General features: G+C 57.4%; 1 protein-coding gene across 22 annotated transcripts in view; it reads left to right on the top strand.

Annotated features, from left to right (window-relative positions):
* The window catches only part of RAP1GAP (RAP1 GTPase activating protein), a 70003-nt gene that overhangs the window by 3224 nt on the left and 49775 nt on the right, over window positions 1-17004 (top strand). For 11 of the 22 annotated variants that reach the window (XR_015137089.1, XR_015137072.1, XR_015137111.1 and 8 more), the window contains exons 1-2: window positions 14344-14407; window positions 16095-16130. The exons of 1 other annotated variant lie outside the window; for it this stretch is intronic. Coding sequence is in view for 5 of the 21 variants with exons in the window: in XM_086327295.1 (XP_086183421.1) it covers window positions 14364-14407; window positions 16095-16130 (80 nt within the window). In the remaining 16 variants the exon portion in view is untranslated. Of the gene's footprint in view, window positions 1-14343; window positions 14510-14642; window positions 14673-16094; window positions 16131-17004 lie in introns of those variants that run through there. 10 more of the 22 variants (XR_015137207.1, XM_086327374.1, XM_086327362.1 and 7 more) reach the window with 4 other exon arrangements.

Genomic DNA, 17004 nt, shown 5'->3' with positions numbered 1-17004 from the left:
GTGTGAGATGGCAGCCCTGTGCCAGGGAGGAAAGAAAGTTTGACTTTGCTGGGTAGAGTAGGGGGCAGATGGGGACCCCGGCTAAGGACTTCCAGCAGATGGAAACTCTGGGACCACTCTACGTCAGGCGGGATGGCAGCCCTGTGCCAATCAGGAAAGAAAGTTTGACTCTATTGGGTAGAGTGGGTGGCAGGCGGGGACCCCTGGCTAAGGACCTCCGGCAGGTGGAAAACTCTGGGTCCCTCTGCGTCAGGCAGGGGGTGGCAGTCCAAGGAGTTTCCGGGGTGGCCACCCTGGGGTCAGCAAGGAGGACCTGAAGGCAGGGGGCTGCTGTGGTCTCCACTGTGCATGTTTTTCTGTGTGCTCTATTTTTAGGGCTGCAGGCTCGTACAGGCAGTGACTCAGAGAGGAAGGGAGAGGAGGCGGAGGGGTGTCGGTGAGACACCCCAAAACAGAAGGGGTCTGCCGGGGCACCAGCCTTCCCCACGGGCAGAGAGGAGTCCAACCTGTGATGCCCTCACTGTATGCTGGCTGGCACAAGGGCTGGGCCCTCCTTTGCACACTCGCGAAGCGTGTATTGAGTGTGCCGAGTGTGTAGTGTGTCCCGGGGTCGGTAACAGATGTGAGCTGGGTGTGGCATCCTTCGGTCCCTGACACAGCTCAGGGTGGAGCTTCTGCAGCCACAGCTCAGACGAGGAGGTGAGGCTCGAGGAGGTGAAATGACCCACCCGTTCCTCTAGTAAATACCCTGCCAGCCTGGGGCCACCCGCCCTGGGGTCCCCTTGGGAAGAAGACCTGAGTTAAAAATCTGACTTTGCCACCAGTTAACCACCCAACTGGGGGCCCTTTACTCCATCTCTTTGAGCCTGTTTCCTTTTTTTTTTTTTTTAATATTTATTTATTTTTGGCTGGGCTGGGTCTCCATTGCTGCTCCAGCTTTTCTTGAGTTGCAGCGAGCAGGGGCTACTCTCTCTAGTTGCGGTGGGTGGGCTCCTCACTGCGGGGGCTTCTCTTGCCACGGATCACAGGCTCTAGGCGCGTGGGCTTCGGTTATGTGGTTCGCAGGCTCTAGAGTGCAGGCTCAGTAGCTGTGGCTCACGGCTTAGTGGCTCCGCAGCACGTGGAGTCTTCCTGGACCAGGGGTTGAACCTGTGTCTCCTACATTCGCAGGCAGGTAGTTCTTTACTACTGAGCCACCAGGGAAGCCCTCTTCTTTTTTATTAATTTAACTTTTGATGTTATATTAGAGTATAGCCGATTAACAATGTTGTGATAGTTTCAGGTAAACAGCGAAGGGACTCAGTCATACATACACTGCAGAAGGAAATGACAACCCACTCCAATATCCTTGCCTGAAGAATCCCATGGACAGGGGAGCCTGGTGGGCTATGGTCCACAGGGCTGCAGAGAGTCGGACACAACAGAAGCGACTTAACACACAAGCATACATACACATGTAAACATTCTCTCCCAAACTCCCCTCCCATACATTCTATATACCGTGGGCTATACAGGAGGTCCCTGCTGATTATCCACTTAAATATCATCCATACAGCAGTGTGTACATGAGACTGTTTCTTTATAGAGTGGGGGTCACCCATTTCATGTATCTGATGGGGTTGTTTCGAGGGTTAAGATTAACATAGGCCGACACCCAGGGCAGTGCCCAGCTCGTGGTGGGCATTTGTTGGGGACTCAGAAGAAATGCGCTGGGAGCTGCCAGGAGTTCAAGTCCAGTCTCTGCTGTGTGACTCTGCACCAGTCACTGACTCTCTTGGTGCCTCATTTCCGTCTTCACAGGACAGGAGTGATAAGGCCTGGTCTGCCTGCCTACCTGGGGGTGTTGTTTATGCAGATCAGATATGATGGCTGGGAGCTGCTCTGAAAAGCGCAGAGCTACACTCAGGAGATATGAATGCACAGAAGGAAAAGCAAACCCTAGAAACATACGGAGAAAAAGATTTCAAAAAAGAAACTTCAGATATTTTATTGCAGCAAGAAAAAATAAGCCTTTTATTTAACATTTAGGGGAGAGGGGGGTGGGCAGTGGGAATTGTTTCCGTAATCTCACATTTCCGAGGCAGTTGGCCTTAGCCTCGTCATGTGAGATGAGTGGGTCTCCCGCTTGGGGAGTCAGTGCCTGGCACCTAGTAGGTGGTCGATAAATGGTCACGGTGGCTGTGAGTGGAGTTACTAACCGCCAGTCAGGACACCGGTTTGGCTTCACTGCGAGGTGTGAGTGGGAGTCAGGTTCTCAAGGGCCTTGATACCAAGCTGAGGAATTTTCTCTGCAAGCCAATGGGAAAACCACTGGGGGACTGACTGAGCCTTCTGTGGGCAGGCCTTGGGTAGGAGCTAGTCCAGCCTGGTTCTCTGCCCTGCCCCTGCTGGGTGAGTATGGCTCCATTGCCTATTTCTCTGGGTCCCCTTTCCCTCCTATATGCAAAGGAGAGAGCTCCAGCCTCTCCCATCCCAGCAACACGACAGGACCAAGGCACCCACCAGTCAGTCAACGAGGGGCCGTCATCTGTGCCAGAAATCAGGCCCGTGTCCCCCTCTGACCTCATCCCGCTAGCGGTGTGACCCCGGGCAGTGCCGGCCTCTGTGAGCCTTCCTTTCCATCGCTGCAATGGGTGGGTGAAGTTTCTGCCTTTGAACCGTGGCTCGAGTGAGGCGGAGAAGGAAATAGCAACCCAGTATTCTTGCTTGGAGAATCCCGTGGAGAGAGGAGCCTGGTGGGCTGCTGTCCATGGGGTCACACAGAGTCAGACACGACCGAAGCGACTTAGCAGCAGCAGCAGCTAGTGAGGCGGAGCTGGTGACCGTGCTGTATGAACCTCAGGTGTGCCACGTCACTAGGGGAATTGCACTCTTTCTTGCCACTGGGCTCCCCTGAGAATCTGGGGGTGCTGAAATCTGCGGGGGACAGTGGTGAGAACAGATTCCTGCATGGCCAGGGAGGCCGTGACCTTCCTGTGGCCACATGTCTGCCGCAGCCAGGCTGTTGGGGGAGTGGGCAGGTGAGGCAGGTGGTCTGCAAGGGAGAGATGCCCCATCCCCGCTCAGAGGTGAGCCCTTCCCAAGACCCCACTCCTCTGAGCTGGGACTTTGGGGAGTGGGTGGAGGGTGACCTTGGGGACTTCTCTCTGCTTGCACCAGAACTGTTGGGGCAGCCGCAGCTCCTCCTTTTGGGAAGGGCTGCAGGTCGGGGCCCAGGCTAATGGCAGGCCTGCCTCCCATGCTGCTGTCTCGTCCCCACCTTGGGGTCCAGAGAGAGGCCACCCACCCCAGCAGCCTCGTGATAGCCCAGGCAGCGGGCTACAGATACGGGGGCGCCGAAGCTCTGGGTCAGTGGCTCCAGCCGGGCCCAGTTTACCACCTGCCTCCACCTAAGACGTGGGAGCTTTTCCAGGCGCATGGGGGTGCCCTTACGGCCCCTTTCCCAGGGCTTCAAACACCCCTGAAACAGGACTGCAGAGCCCCGGGGGACAAAGCACTCCCCTGTCTCAGTTGTGTCCAGGGCCCCAGACCTCCCTGGCTGGAGACGTGTGGCCCTCCTTGGTTCTCGAGGGGCAGAGAAACCTGGCACCCTTGTCCCCGACCCCTGTCCCCAGCTGCACCGTTGGGGTCTGCCCTGTGTTAGCCACGGGGGGAGTTGGCTGGCTGAGGGATTCCGGGAGCATTTCTGGCAGGGGAGGAGCAGAATGGGGGGTGAGTGATGACGGACAGTTGGGGGGGCCCTTCACTGGGTGCTTACGGTCTGCTGGGCCCTGTGCCGAGCACTTTGCATGGATCTGTCTCATTCATTCCTCAGAGCCATCCTCATTAGGCCCACTGAAGCTCAGAGAGGTTAAACAGCCTGTCCAAGGTCACCCAGCTGGCGTGTGGCTGGAGCTGAGACTTGAATTAACGGCTGTTGGATTCCGTTTTTAGCCACTTTGGTGTACTGCATGCAGAATTCAATGGGGAGGGGGCTTGAGGCCTAGTTCTAGGCAGTGGGTGGGGTAGGGCTCAAACCCTGGGGCTGCCCCACCTTCGGGACCTAGCCCGGAACCTCCTGGCTCCCTCCCACGCCCTGCCCTTTCCCTTCTGTCTGTGGGGCTCAGCATCCCAGGCTAGGTTGGAAGAAGAGGACGACTGGGGAGATTTGTTTGCAGAGGTTCCCAGGGACCTCCAATCCCACAGGCCCTGGATTCTCCTGCACACTGTGCCTCCCCCCACCCCCCACCCTGCACTAGTCTGCATCAACTCCCAGCTCAGAAACTGAGAAATCCTCAGCATCAGAGCTGGAGAGGAGCCCGTGGAGATGTGCTGGTCCAACCCCCTCATTCTACAGATAATAATTATGATGATTGCAGCCGACGGTGGCAATTCACAAAGGGCTTCCACATCTGGGCTGCCTCCCATGTGGGTGCGCCGGAGCCCTCGGGGCTGGCGGGGCACGTGTGCCCTTTGTTAGCTTTTCACCGTGTGGCCAAAGAAACTGGGGTTCAGGGAGAGGAAGAGATGGACTCCACCCCCAGATCTAGCTTCCCCTGAGCCCACTGCACTGTTGCATGTCCCCTGAGACCCACAGCCCCCGTGGTGTGGTTCCACAACTGCATCCTGCATTGGGGACAGTGTGTAGGGGGTGGATTTGCTGGGGGGGGGTCTGCTTCTGGGAGGTCAGCATGGGCACGAGGCAGGTATCAGGTGTGGCTTGGGGACTCTCAGAGCTGCCCGCCCTCCTCCCTGTTCAGGGGAACACGCACCCTCTGTCCGGGCAGAGAGTATACATTGAGGGCAGAGCTGTTTTCTAGGGGCCTCTCCAGGCTGCCCCCCCTTAATCAGACAGAGCAGGCAGCTTGGAGAGCCCTCCTTTCACGGAGAAGGGAGCTGGGGGCTGGAGGGGTGGGGAACTGCCACGGTCCCGCTGGGGCAGTGGCAGAGCTGGACCCGGGTCCTCCTGATGGTCCCCCGTGTGGCTGTGCTGACGCGAGTCCCAAGAACAGGGCAGCCTACTGCGTGCCAGGTCAAGCGCTTTACACTGAACTCTCAGAACAACCCTCTGGGGTAAGTATTGACACTATTATCCTTTTTTTTTTTTTTAATTTAAAGAGTATGGTCTCCCAAGCGTTCATTCAATAGACTGTACTTTTCATATTTTAAAAAAATTTTTTAATTAATTTATTTATTTTAATTGGAGGCTAATTACTTTACAATATTGTAGTGGTTTTTGCTGTAAATTGACATGAATGACACTATCATTCTCATCGTTGTTGATCGGTCACTGAGTCGTGTCTGACTCTTTGCAAATCCCCCATTCTTCTCATCACCGTCCCCTTTTATAGATGAAGAAGCAGAGGCTTGAGAGGTTATGAAAATGGCCCAAAGTCACAAACTAGGAAGTGTCAGAGGAAAGAATTCAAAGTCAAGTCCACCTGACTCCCAGCCCACACTGATGTCAATCCCTGTATGTATTCCGATAGGAATAAAATTAATTTTGTCCTTCCTTTTGTTCATCGCCAACCTAGGACCCCATTCATTGCCTGAACATTGATGGAGCGCCTTCTGTGCCGAGGAGACCAGAGAGCTGATCTGGGCTCAGAGGCTGGGGGTTGAGGGTCAGAGGTTAGGCAGTCAAGTAGGAGGGTCTCCAGACCCTTCTAAACCAAGGATGGCCACCCTCCCTCTCCATCTGTCCCCATGCCAGCCACAGACCACATGTTGGTAACCGCTTTCTCTGCCCATCATTTTGCCCATGGTGTATGCTGTAGCCTGGAGTGTGACTCAGCAGGGGCTTCTGTATTTCGTACTCCTCCAGGAAGACTCTGGGCAACAGCAAGGGCAGCCACTACCAGGCTAACTCTTTGTGGGCACGAGGCATCATGGCAACTCCTCTGCCTCTGTAGGTACCACCTAGTTTGATGCCCACCATCACCTGTGAGCCAGGAGCTGGTACTCACCCACTGTCCAGGTGTGGGAACTGAGACTTACTCAGGCCTGGTCTGGGCCCCACTCTGCCTGGCTCTCTGTGTCCTTATCCCTGGCTCACATTGCCCTGCTCTGGCGGCTCTCAGGCCTGTGCCCTTATCCCTGGCTCACGTTGCCCTGCTCTGGGTCCAGGCTCTGTGCCCAGGCTGTGTGGTTGTGCGTTTAGAAGCCTGGTTCCTAGAAGGCAAGCTTCAGCCAAATACCTGTTGAGTGTGCCTTGGGAAGCACTTTGTGGGGCTAACGCTTGTGAGGATGGAGAGACTGGGTTTTTTTCCTTTGAGGGATGTGGGACCCCATGCAACCGCCCCCACCTGCCCCCCTGAGGCAGAAGAGGCTTTCAGGCGTCCAGGGTGTCAGGGCCTGGCAGCATGTGCTGTCTGAAGGGCTTTCTTCTTGGTTGAAATGTCCCTGAGACTGACTCAGAGCTGAGTCACCTTGGGAATGGGGGGAGTCAGTGGGGGGGAGGTCTTTTGTTTTCTATTTGACTTGGGTCTTAATTGGGGCTTCCCTGGTAGCTCAGCTGGTAAAGTGTCTGCCTGCAATGCAGAAGACCCGGGTTCGATCCCTGGGTCGGGACAATCTCCTGGAGAAGGAAATAGCAACCCACTCCAGTACTCTTGCCTGGAGAATCCCATGGACAGAGGAGCCTGGTGGGCTACAGTCCTTGGGGTCCCAAAGAAAGGCATGTGGGTGTGGGATCTAGCTCCCTGACCAGAGATCAAACCTGGGCCCCCTGCACTGGGAGCTTGCAGTCTTAGCCTCTGGACCACCAGCGAAGTCCCAGCCTTAGGGGATCTTCACAGCTACTTTTACTTCCCTGGCCCTTGGGCAGGCAAGCCTCTTAGCCTCTCAAAAGGTCTGTTTCCTGGTCTGTGAACTGGGGATAATTTACAGGGTGGTCATGTGGACTGAACTAATCAGAGTGCCCAGCACACAGCCTCAGGGACTAGCAGCGGCTGAGCGGCTGAGCTGAGCTGGGATGCTGTGTGTGATGGGGGCTCTGTGTGATGGCGGCTGAGCTGGGATGCTCTGTGTGATGGGGGTGAAGTCTCCAGAGGGTGGCAGGAGAGAGCTGGATCTGCTCTTTGGGCCGGCCTCAGTTTCCCCATCAGCCATGGCTGACATAAAACTCTTGCATAACCAGCCTCGGGGAGGCTCTTGTGATCACAGAGGTCCCGGGGAGCGTAGGTGCGTCTCCATGATCTGCACACGCAGGGGTCGGCTCCGGGGGGCGAGGGGGCGGCGGGAACACGGTGGGCGGCGGCACAGGTGTTACCATTGTGGCTCGCAGGTGTGTTATTGTGGGCCGGGAAAAGGCTCTGGCAGTCGAGCCGGAGATTAGCGGGGAAAGCGGGTTCGGGGGCCGCCTCCGCTCACGGGGAGCAGAGGAGGGCGCGGGTAAGCGGCGCGCGGAGCGGGGTGAAGGGCGCATCCTCCAGGCCCTCTGGGGTCCCCGCCCTCCCCGGAAGAGATGCCCGGGGCGCTGTCCCTGGTCCTGGAGCCTGCCCGTTTCCGTACTGGCCAGTGGAGGGCGCCCGGGACCGCGGCGGACGCGTGCTTTATTTTCCTGGAATGGTATTCCCAGGTAATAAGCCTACCCACACACACAGTTTTAAAAAACCAAAGAACAAACTGCCCTCAGAGAAGTAAAAGCCCTCACTTTCATAGATAAAGACTCTGGCGTGATCACACCAGGGGACCTAATGAATTAACCAAGAAAACAAAAAACAAAAACAAAAAACCTTTAGATTTAAGGGTAGAAAATCTTATCGTGGTGCCTGACTTTTAGTTCAGAATGGCTCCAGTTGTTACATCTCTGGGAGACTCAGTATGTATTAAAGCCACACTAAACTATTCATATGTAAACCAAAGTTGTAGGATGGGATAAATGGGTCTTTCCCCCAAGTGAATGTCTGGGGGAATCTTTGATGCACGGCAGGTCTCTTTGGGTGGGACTCTCCCTGACATAACTTTGCTGGCCCTCACACACTGAGTGACAGAGATGATCCTAGTAATTGCTGAGGGCCATGGTGGTTCAGGGATAAAAAATCTACTTGCCAATACAGGAGAACCCAATTGAGTGGGTTCAGTACCTGGGGTGGGAACATCCCCTGGGGAAGGAAATGGCAACCCAATCCAATAATTTTACCTGGGAAATCCCATGGACAGAGGAGCCTGGCAGGCTACAGCCCATGGGGTCACAGAGGAGTTGGACACAACTTAGCAGTTAAACGACGACAACAAAAACCACCCTCACATATTTCCCTAATGCTCTCTGGGGCAGAGCTACCCCCACTGAGAACCACTGCCAAGGTGGGGGCTTTGGCAGGATGAAGAGGGGTTCACAGAGTCCCTGACTAGCAGAGTGGGAGCATGGAACCTTAAGGAATTTCAGGGCGTCCCATCCCCCATCATACAGATGGACCAGTGCAGGCCCAACATGGGAAGAGACTGTGCTAGAAAACACGAGTGACCAGCAGAGTCAGGGGCCCCAACCCAGGCCTCCTGCCCCTTGGTACAGGGCTCAGTCTGCCCAGCTGCCCTGGGGGGAGCTCTGAACATAAGCTGTCTCCCTTCCAGTTCAATTTACCTGCTTCTGAACATGGGCGGGGAGGGCCATGCTCTTAGCAGGGGGCGGGACAGACAGGCTGGCTGGATCCCAGCCTGTAATGTGTGAGAGGGGGTCTCAGCTTCCCCTCTCTTAGGGAGGCAGTAGTTCACACCACGCGATCTCTACCTTTAGTTCTTCCCAGTAGTTGGCTGAGCACTGGGTGTGTGTGTGTGTGTGTGTGTTTTGTGTGATCTGAGTGTGTGGGCCTTAGTGATTTCTGTGCATGAATCTGTTGTCATTGGTGTGTACTCATGCGTGTGTGAAGGCAATGACACCCCACTCCAGTACTCTTGCCTGGAAAATTCCATGGGCGGTGGAGCCTGGTAGGCTGCAGTCCATGGGGTCGCTGGGAGTCGGACACAACTGAACGACTTCACTTTCACTTTTCACTTTCATGCATTGGAGAAGGAAATGGCAACCCACTCCAGTGTTCTTGCCTGGAGAATCCCAGGGACGGTGGAGCCTGGTGGACTGCTGTCTCTGGGGTAGCACAGAGTCGGACACGACTGAAGCGACTTAGCAGCAGCAGCAGCAGCATGTGTGTGTACAAACCCAGCCCTAGTCAGCAGGTGAGCACTCACTGATTTGGGACCTCTGGGTGTGAACTTGACTTGACCTTTGCACATGTGTGTGCGTGTGGGTTTGGACTGTGGGGGCTGATGTTCTGCATGCCTTAGGCCTTGATATGATCTCTACAGGCACGAGTGAGATGCCTCTGTGCCCGGTACAAGGACAGGTGGCACGTGTGACCTGGTGAGGTTTCTGTGCAGGTGTACACAGCAGTCCATGCAGACTATGTCTTGTTCATCCTCTGCCCCTAGTTCCTGAACAGCATCAGATGCACAGTGTGTATTTGAGTAGCCAGAAGTCTCAGGAACTCACTCAATGGGATGGGAGGCTCAGAGTCAGGACGGTTGGTTCAGTAACCTCACCAGACAGCCACCTGGGGACAGGGTGTGAGCCAAGGCACACCCACTCCTCCAACTGTCCATCTGTTCCCAGGGCCTAGAGACCCTCCAGGAGACTCCCTTTCCAGGAGCTCAGGGTTTGCAGCATCTTAGGATTGGGTGGGTGCGGCTTGGCTAGAAGGGCCATGAGCGAAGGATGCTTCGAACCTATGAAATTCTCTCAAGGCAAATGTATTTTTCCGTGATTATGTCTCTAGTCCAGCAAAGTGAGAGTGATGAGTCAATGGAGACACAGAGAGGAAAACTGGTTAACATGGGAGGCTGCCTGGCCAGGCAGGAAGCCCAGCACTGCCCTGCCCCCTGCTCAGGATACTCCCCCACCCCGCCCCCGGCAGATAACCTGAATGGGAATGACAGGGGGCAGGGAAAGCATGGAAGGTCACTGGGGATCCACTGGGTTTCCCCAGGGGCTTAGCTGGTAAGGAATCTTCCTGCAATGCAGGAGACTCCAGTTCGATCCCTGGGATAGGAAGATGCCCTGGAGGAGGGCATGGCAGCCCACTCCAGTATTCTTGCCTGGAGAATCCCAGGGACAGAGGAGCCCGGCGGGCTATGGCCCACAGGGTCGCATAGGATCAGATGTGCAACTAACGCTAAGCCTAGCTGGCAAGAATCGGCCCCACCAGCCCGATCTGGAGCCCAGGCCCTTCTCTTCCCAGGAGGCTGCCCCTCCCAGGGCCCTCATGTGTCCCCGTGGAGTGTTGGGAAGGCAGCGATGGAGGCAGGGGGTGGGACTTTCAGGGTTCAGCCCGGGGTGAACTTGGAGAGGGAGCTCTGCATCCGGCCACCCCTGTCTGCTTTCCTCCTCCTTCACACTGTCTGGCACCTGTTTGAACAACTCGGGTGCAAAATCAGGGTGGCCCAGAAGAGGAGGCTTCTTCTGAGAAGGAGGGCCTGGTCCCTGGAGGGCAGCCTGGCTCTGGTTTCTAGGAGAGAGGCAGGAGGAAAAGGAGGAAGGCGCCCTGTCCCCCCACCCCCCCAAAGATGACAGTGGCTTCCCCGAGCCAGTCTGCGAGCCCCGGCTCTGTGCTGCCTCCAGAGAGCTGAGCGCCCTGTCACAGGTGAGTGTTAGACACGATACAGGGAGGCAGTGCCAGAGCCTGGCCGGGCACCCCTGCCCTTACTGCCCTGTGCCTGTGTGTCTGTCTTAGATGTTGTTCCACATGTCCACACATAGATCCGCCCACCCACCTTCTTTCCAACAACTGCGTATACTGCATGGTGCCAGTGGACCTTAATTTACTTATCTGGTTCTCTCTGGATGGCCATTAGTTTGTTTTGGAACTCTTACTAATACATCTTTCAGTTCAGTTCAGTCACTCAGTCGTGTCTGACTCTTTGCAACCCCATGGACTGCAGCACGACAGGCCTCCCTGTCCATCACCAACTCCCAGAGTTTACTCAAACTCATGTCCATCAAGTCGGTGATGCCATCCAACCATCTCATCCTCTGTCCTCCCCTTCTCCTGCCTTCAATCTTTCCCAGCATCAGGGTCTTTTCCACTGAGTCAGTTCTTTGCATCAGGTGCCAAGTTTTGGAGTTTCAGCTTCAGCATCCATTCTTCCAATGAATATTCAGGACTGATTTCCTTTAGGATGGACTGGTTGGATCTCCTTGTAGTCCAAGGGATTCTCGAGAGTCTTCTCCAACATCACAGTTCAAAAGCAACAAGTCTTCGGCACTCAGCTTTCTTTATAGTCCAACTCTCACATCCATACACGAGTACTGGAAAAACCATATTTTGACTAGATGGACCTTTGTTGGCAAAGTAATGTCTCTGCTTTTTAATATGCATCTTTGCTAACTCAGAAAAAAGTGATTTCATGTAGTCCAGCCTAATACAAATGATGCTGGAGAGTTTTATTTAACAAATGCATTTGACTCAAATACTATTCTCAATGCTTTTAAAGTATTAACTTAGTTAATCCTTGGCAAAACCCTTTGAAGTAGGTACTCTTATGTTCATCATCAGCCGTATTTTGCAGATGAAGAAATTGAGGCACAGAAAGATCAAGTGACTTGCCGAAGATCACACAGCTGACAAGGGGGACAGCTGGGATTTGAACCCTGAGGAGGTTCATAAGAATGAGGATATAAGCCCTTGCTTTCCTGTCCCTTGTCCTTGGCCGTCCGTCTTGAGATTCACCTGTGCTGATGTAGTGGGTCAATTCTAGGAGGTGCTTCTGCAGGTTCAGAAGAGGCGTTAGGTCTTGCTGTGGCCAGGGGGACCGGGGCTGGCCTGGCGGTGGCCTGTGCATTGTCGGCCGAGGGACCGTGACACCTACCCCACCCCACCCCAGCTCTTGCCAGTGAGCCAGCTGCAGCTGGTCAGCCCACACTGGGCTCTTTGTCTTCAGTGGGAACCCTGCAGCCCCCACGGCCCCTCTCAAGGGCCCACTGTCCCAGCACCAGCAGGGCCTCCCGGGGGCTTGGCCCGGCTGGGAAGCTTGGCACATCCAGGCCTCCTGGCTACCCTGCCAAGCGGACGTGCAGGGCCCGCTGAGGACGCCTTCCCACTGAAAAGAGACTGGCGAGCATGAGGGCTGCGTCCAGGCGGGCGCCGCACCCGGGATGGGGCTGGGGTCCCGGGTCCCAGCCCTGAGGTTGTGTGTGCTCCTGTGACCCAGGCCCAGCGCCCAGTGCTTCCTCCTCCGCCCCCCGCAGCTCTGGGGGTGCCCCGCCGCTCCCACCACTGAGGAAGGAGAGACTTCCTCCCTCTTCAGGGCAATCTCAGTGCGCCTAGGGTTGCCCCTCTGGAGCCCGACCAGGCTGCCCCATGAGGAGTGGGCTTTCGCTTTGCCCAGGAACCTGCAGCCCTGCCCAGAGCAGGAGGGGCCTGGCCTGGGCTCCAGAGCGCTCTGCTAAGGGGACCCTCCTCTGAGAACCCAACCAAGGGGGTGGTTCCCGAATCGGGAAAATCACACGGGCCCTGCCCAGTCTCCGAACTCTCAGGGGGGCTCTGGAGGGTTCTCCCGCCCACTGGTGTGGAGAGGAGAGGGGGTCCAGGGGGCGCAGAGAGGAGGGCTAGGGCAGGGGGAGTTCTCCAAGAGAGGGGCATTTGCTCTGAGCCAAGGTCTCTGTTTCTTCGTGTCTGAAAGGAGATGGCTACACTCCCAGCCCTGCCGGGGTGAGGCAAGCCATGGAGTCTTCTCCCCAGAGCCACTGTTTCCCAGTGGAAAATGGAGCTCACCAAGCTGGGGCTCAGGGTCCAGGAGGAACGGTTCGTGAAAGGCCTCTAAAGAATCCCGCCACCCTATGGTTGTGCCCTTGGGTGTCCTTTCTCTTGTCTCCCCCCGCTGCAGGCCCTTTGAACAGAAAGCCCCATGGAAAGTCAAGGTTCTGGGGGCCTCCCTGGGTGCCGGGTGGGGGGTGGGAGGCAGACTGGGTGTTCTGGGAGGGGTGGGCGAGTCCTGGGGCAGGGGCAGGCCCCCTGCCTCCTGATGCATCTTTTCTTAGGACGGGAGAGACAGCTTCCTGTGAGGTGCAGCCGGGATCGTGGGCTCTGGGGGAGCTGCATGGCGTGTCTGTTGACTGAATGCACGGCCAGATCGAGATCTCGGGGCCCAGTTTGTCTCTGAAGGCTGCTAAGGGAGGGAACCCAGGCTGGACGCATTTTCAAGAAGAGGATGGGTCCTCGCCCTTCCTCCTCTGCTCCTCTTCACCTGGGCACAGGGGCAATCCCGGGAGCGGGGGATGAGAGTGGGTAATAGCAGGGCCACTGGGGCTCTGTTCCCCCCTCCACTTATTTGAGAGCAGACTGGCCCACCAGGCAGGACTCTCCCAGCTGGCATTTACTGAGCGTTTACTGTTGCAGGCCTGGCCCTACCGCTCCACATCCGTGGACTCGGTCCGTCATCACAAGGGCCCTAAGGGATTGGTCCTGTTTTGTTGTTACTGTGGTTCAGTCACCCTGTCGTGTTCGACTCTTTGCGACTCCATGGACTGCAGCACACCAGGCCTCCCTGTCCCTTACCATCTCCCGGAGTTTGCCCAAGTTCGTGTTCGTTGCATTGGTGATGACATCCAGCCATCTCATCCTCTCAGTTCAGTTCAGTCGCTCAGTCGTATCCGACTCTTTTCCACCCCATGGACTGCAGCATGCCAGGCCTCCCTGTCCATCACCAACTCCTGGAGCTTGCTCAAACTCATGTCCATTGAGTAAGTGATGCCATCCAACCATCTCATCCTCTGTCACCCCCTTCTACTCCCACCGTCAATCTTTCCCAGCATCAGGGACTTTTCCAATGAGTCTTATTTTAAACAGGTGAGAAATTTGAGGTAGAGTGCAAACCATTTTGACTCTGGATTCCAAATTCTGGACCCAGCTCGCTCTGGGCTCCACCCCGCCCCACCCACCGCCCCACCCACCTCGTGATGACCGGAGAGGGTTCAGCTTCGCTCCTTATGGGACAGCTCGGCTTCTGGTGGGAGGGGGTGGTGGACGAGGGTGTTGCCTGCAGAAGAGGGTGTTCAACCCGGGTCGCCCCGGGTCTGGGGATGGGGGCGGGGACGGGCCTTGTCCTCCCCGCTCCCCGCCCCTCCGCCAGCGCCGAGGCCCCGCCCGGCCCTCCCGCCTCCCCGCCCCGAGGTCCCGGCTCGGAAAGTCCAGCGAATCCCCCGCGCCGTCCCCCAACCCGGCCCGAGGGCGGCGCGAACAAGCGGCCCTTTCTGCGCGCGGCTGCCCCGGACAGCTGGCCCGCAGCCCGCGGGGGCGCGGACAATCCCGGGGCTTGTGGCCGGGGGTGGGGCGCCGGGGGTTGCCAAGGTGACCCGGGCGCGGGCAGCGGCTCGGCTCGGCGCGGGCGGCACCATGAGCGGCCGGAAGCGCAGCTTCACCTTCGGGGCCTACGGAGGGTAGGTGTGCGGCGCCGGGGAGCTGGGGGAGTGCGCGCGCCCGCCGGCGTCCGCCTCGGGTCTAGGGGCGCCTGGAGCTGTGAACCCGTGTGGATGTGTGAGGTGAGCGGTCTGATGTCAGGGCCGTAATTGCGGGGTTGGTAAGTCTGAGAGAGAGAGAGTGTGTGTGTGTGTATGTGTGTGCTCCAATTGGATACCCCTATGCACGTGCGCGGACGCAAGTGGCTGTGGGCATTTCTGTGTTTGTGTCTAACGCGTGGCAATGGTAGGTGTATGACTGTGTGTGTGGACCGGCAGGCTGGGCCTGTGTGTGTTCACGCCAGGCGTGCGCATATAGGAAGTGGGGGGTGGGAAAAGGCGGGTCCAGGGGAGGCCCTGCAGGGCCCCCAGTTGGCTCCTGAGGCTGCTCAGCCCCCGCAGTGAGGCTTTGGGAGTGAGGCTTTGGGAGGGAACCTAGAAGCCATTAGCCACCCCCCGCCCGGGGCACCCTGGCTGGCTGCCCCATCTCAGCCTGCCTGGCTTTCATGAACCCCCTCCTCTGGGACTGCTGGCTGGAGACCTGTGGGTGAGAGGTGGGGGGCTGGAGAGTTGAAGTGGTGCCTAGTCCATCTTGGGGTCACGGTCCCTCCCGGCCCCAGATGCCTACCCCAGAGAAGTGCCCAGGTGGGCCAGGAGAATCTGTGTCTTAGGCGGAGCTTTGGGACCTTGGAAGGGAGACTGGGGAGACAGACTGGCCCCTCTCCTGGCTGGCCAGGAAGTTGCATAACCTTCAGCAGGGCCTCCCTCCCTGTGGGACATGGGGGGACCCACCTTCCGGGTGCCGAGCCCTCGGGGCTGCTCACACATGTCACGCTGCAGACTGTGGGCTCTTTGAGCTGTAGGGATGGTGTCCCCTCTCTAGGCGCCCATCCCTCCCCGGGGACCCCGCAGAGGGGCCGGGTGCGGTGGGAGACCCGAGAGCTGCCTTCTGGGCTGGGGGGCTCTGTGGGCCATCAGGCCAGGCCCCCCGTGATTGGCCTGAAGCCTCCTGGTCCAGGAGGCTCTCCGCTGACGCCTGGAGGCAGCGGGGCGCGGGGCTGCGCTCTGTTGTGTGACATTGGGCAAGTCCTGGCTTCCCTGGCCTCCCGGGCCCCACCCGCACGAGGTGGTCCCCGGGAGACCCCAGCCCTGCATCCCCAGTTCATGTCTCCTGAGATGGCAGGTCCTATCTGGGGCCCCTTTCCCCTTCTCCGTTGGCCTCTGGCCAGGAAGCAGGGCTCGTTTGTTGTCCCAGCAGCTGCTGAGCCCCTCGGCCCCAGCGGGGCCGGAAGGTTGAGCCGTCCTCTACCCCAGGGTGCCCTTGGAGGGTGGTGGACGGCCCCAGGGAGGGGCGCTGCCTCTGTACTCTCCCTGATGTGGGATCTGGAGGGACTGAGGGGAGACAAAGGCTGAGGGTGGCCCCTGAACCCTGGGGGCTTGTCTCCCCCTGGCTCTGCCTCCCTTCCTCCTCACCCCACACCCCACGTCCCTAATGTGACATTAGGGCCCCTGCAACCTACGGCGGGCAGTCTCAGAGCATCAGTGCCTCCGCCAGGCACCTCACCCTGTGAGGTCCTGGGACCACGTGGGTAGGGGTTGGCCTGATATGCTGGGCAAGGCCTGGTAAGACAGCAAGGCCCCCTTACCTGCCGCCGCTCTTGTGTTTCAGGGTGGACAAGTCCTTCGCCCCTCGCCGGAGTGCATGGTGAGTACCGAGGGCCCTCAGCACTGGGCTGCTTGGCTGAGCTTTAGGGACACTCCAGGCCATTTGTTGTTGTTCAGTCACTCAGTCGTGTCTGACTCTTTGCGACCCCAGGGACTGGAGCCCGCCAGGCTTCTCTGTCCGTGGATTTCCCAGGCAATGATACTGGAGCGGGTTGCCATTTCCTTCTCCAAGGGGTCTTCCCGACCCAGGGATTGAACCTCCATCTCCTGCATTGGCAACTGGATTTCCTTGAGCCACTTAACCTGGATTTACCCCTGAGATACCTGGGAAGCCCTCCCAAGCCATCACCACCCCCTCTGATACCAGACTAGTCCCCACCAACCTTCCCCTCATCCTCTGCCGGCCTTGGATGGGCAGACCCTCTCACCAGCTCTGCCCCATGTATTTTCCCCCACAGTTCTTTCTAGAGCTCAGCCTTGAAGTAAGACAAATCAGGTTAAATCTCAGCCTGCCGCTGCCTGTGCAGCTGTCAACAAGTCACTCATCTCTCTGAACCTCAGTGTTCTCATCTGTGAAATAGGGATTAACATGCCTATTTAATAGAGTGTAAAGTTGTACCAAAAAAAAAAAAAGGTCAAAGCAGGGCCTGGTATAGTGTAGGCCCTCAGTGAAAGGGTTTCCTTCCTTTTCTCTATGCCTCCCATCTCATGGTGGCTCCTGGCTGGGCTGGGGGTGCCTTTAACCTTCCCACTGACCCTCAAACCCTCTCCCCTTTCCCACTCCATACAGAGCCTTCGGGACCCCCTCCTCCAACCCATTTCCTGTGTCTGAGGCTGCCTCTCTCTGGAGGAGGGCACGTCTGCAGCTTCCCCTACACTGTGAACAGCAGGTGGGGATGCAGCTGCACCTCAGG

This window comes from Bos grunniens, chromosome 2 (genome assembly GCF_055505025.1).
Source record: "Bos grunniens cultivar Pamir isolate PY7600 chromosome 2, Bosgru_T2T1.0, whole genome shotgun sequence".
In the NCBI taxonomy this organism is placed as follows: Eukaryota; Metazoa; Chordata; class Mammalia; order Artiodactyla; family Bovidae; genus Bos; species Bos grunniens.
Note: the sequence above shows the minus strand (reverse complement) of the source record. Positions and strands in the feature narration are given on the sequence as shown.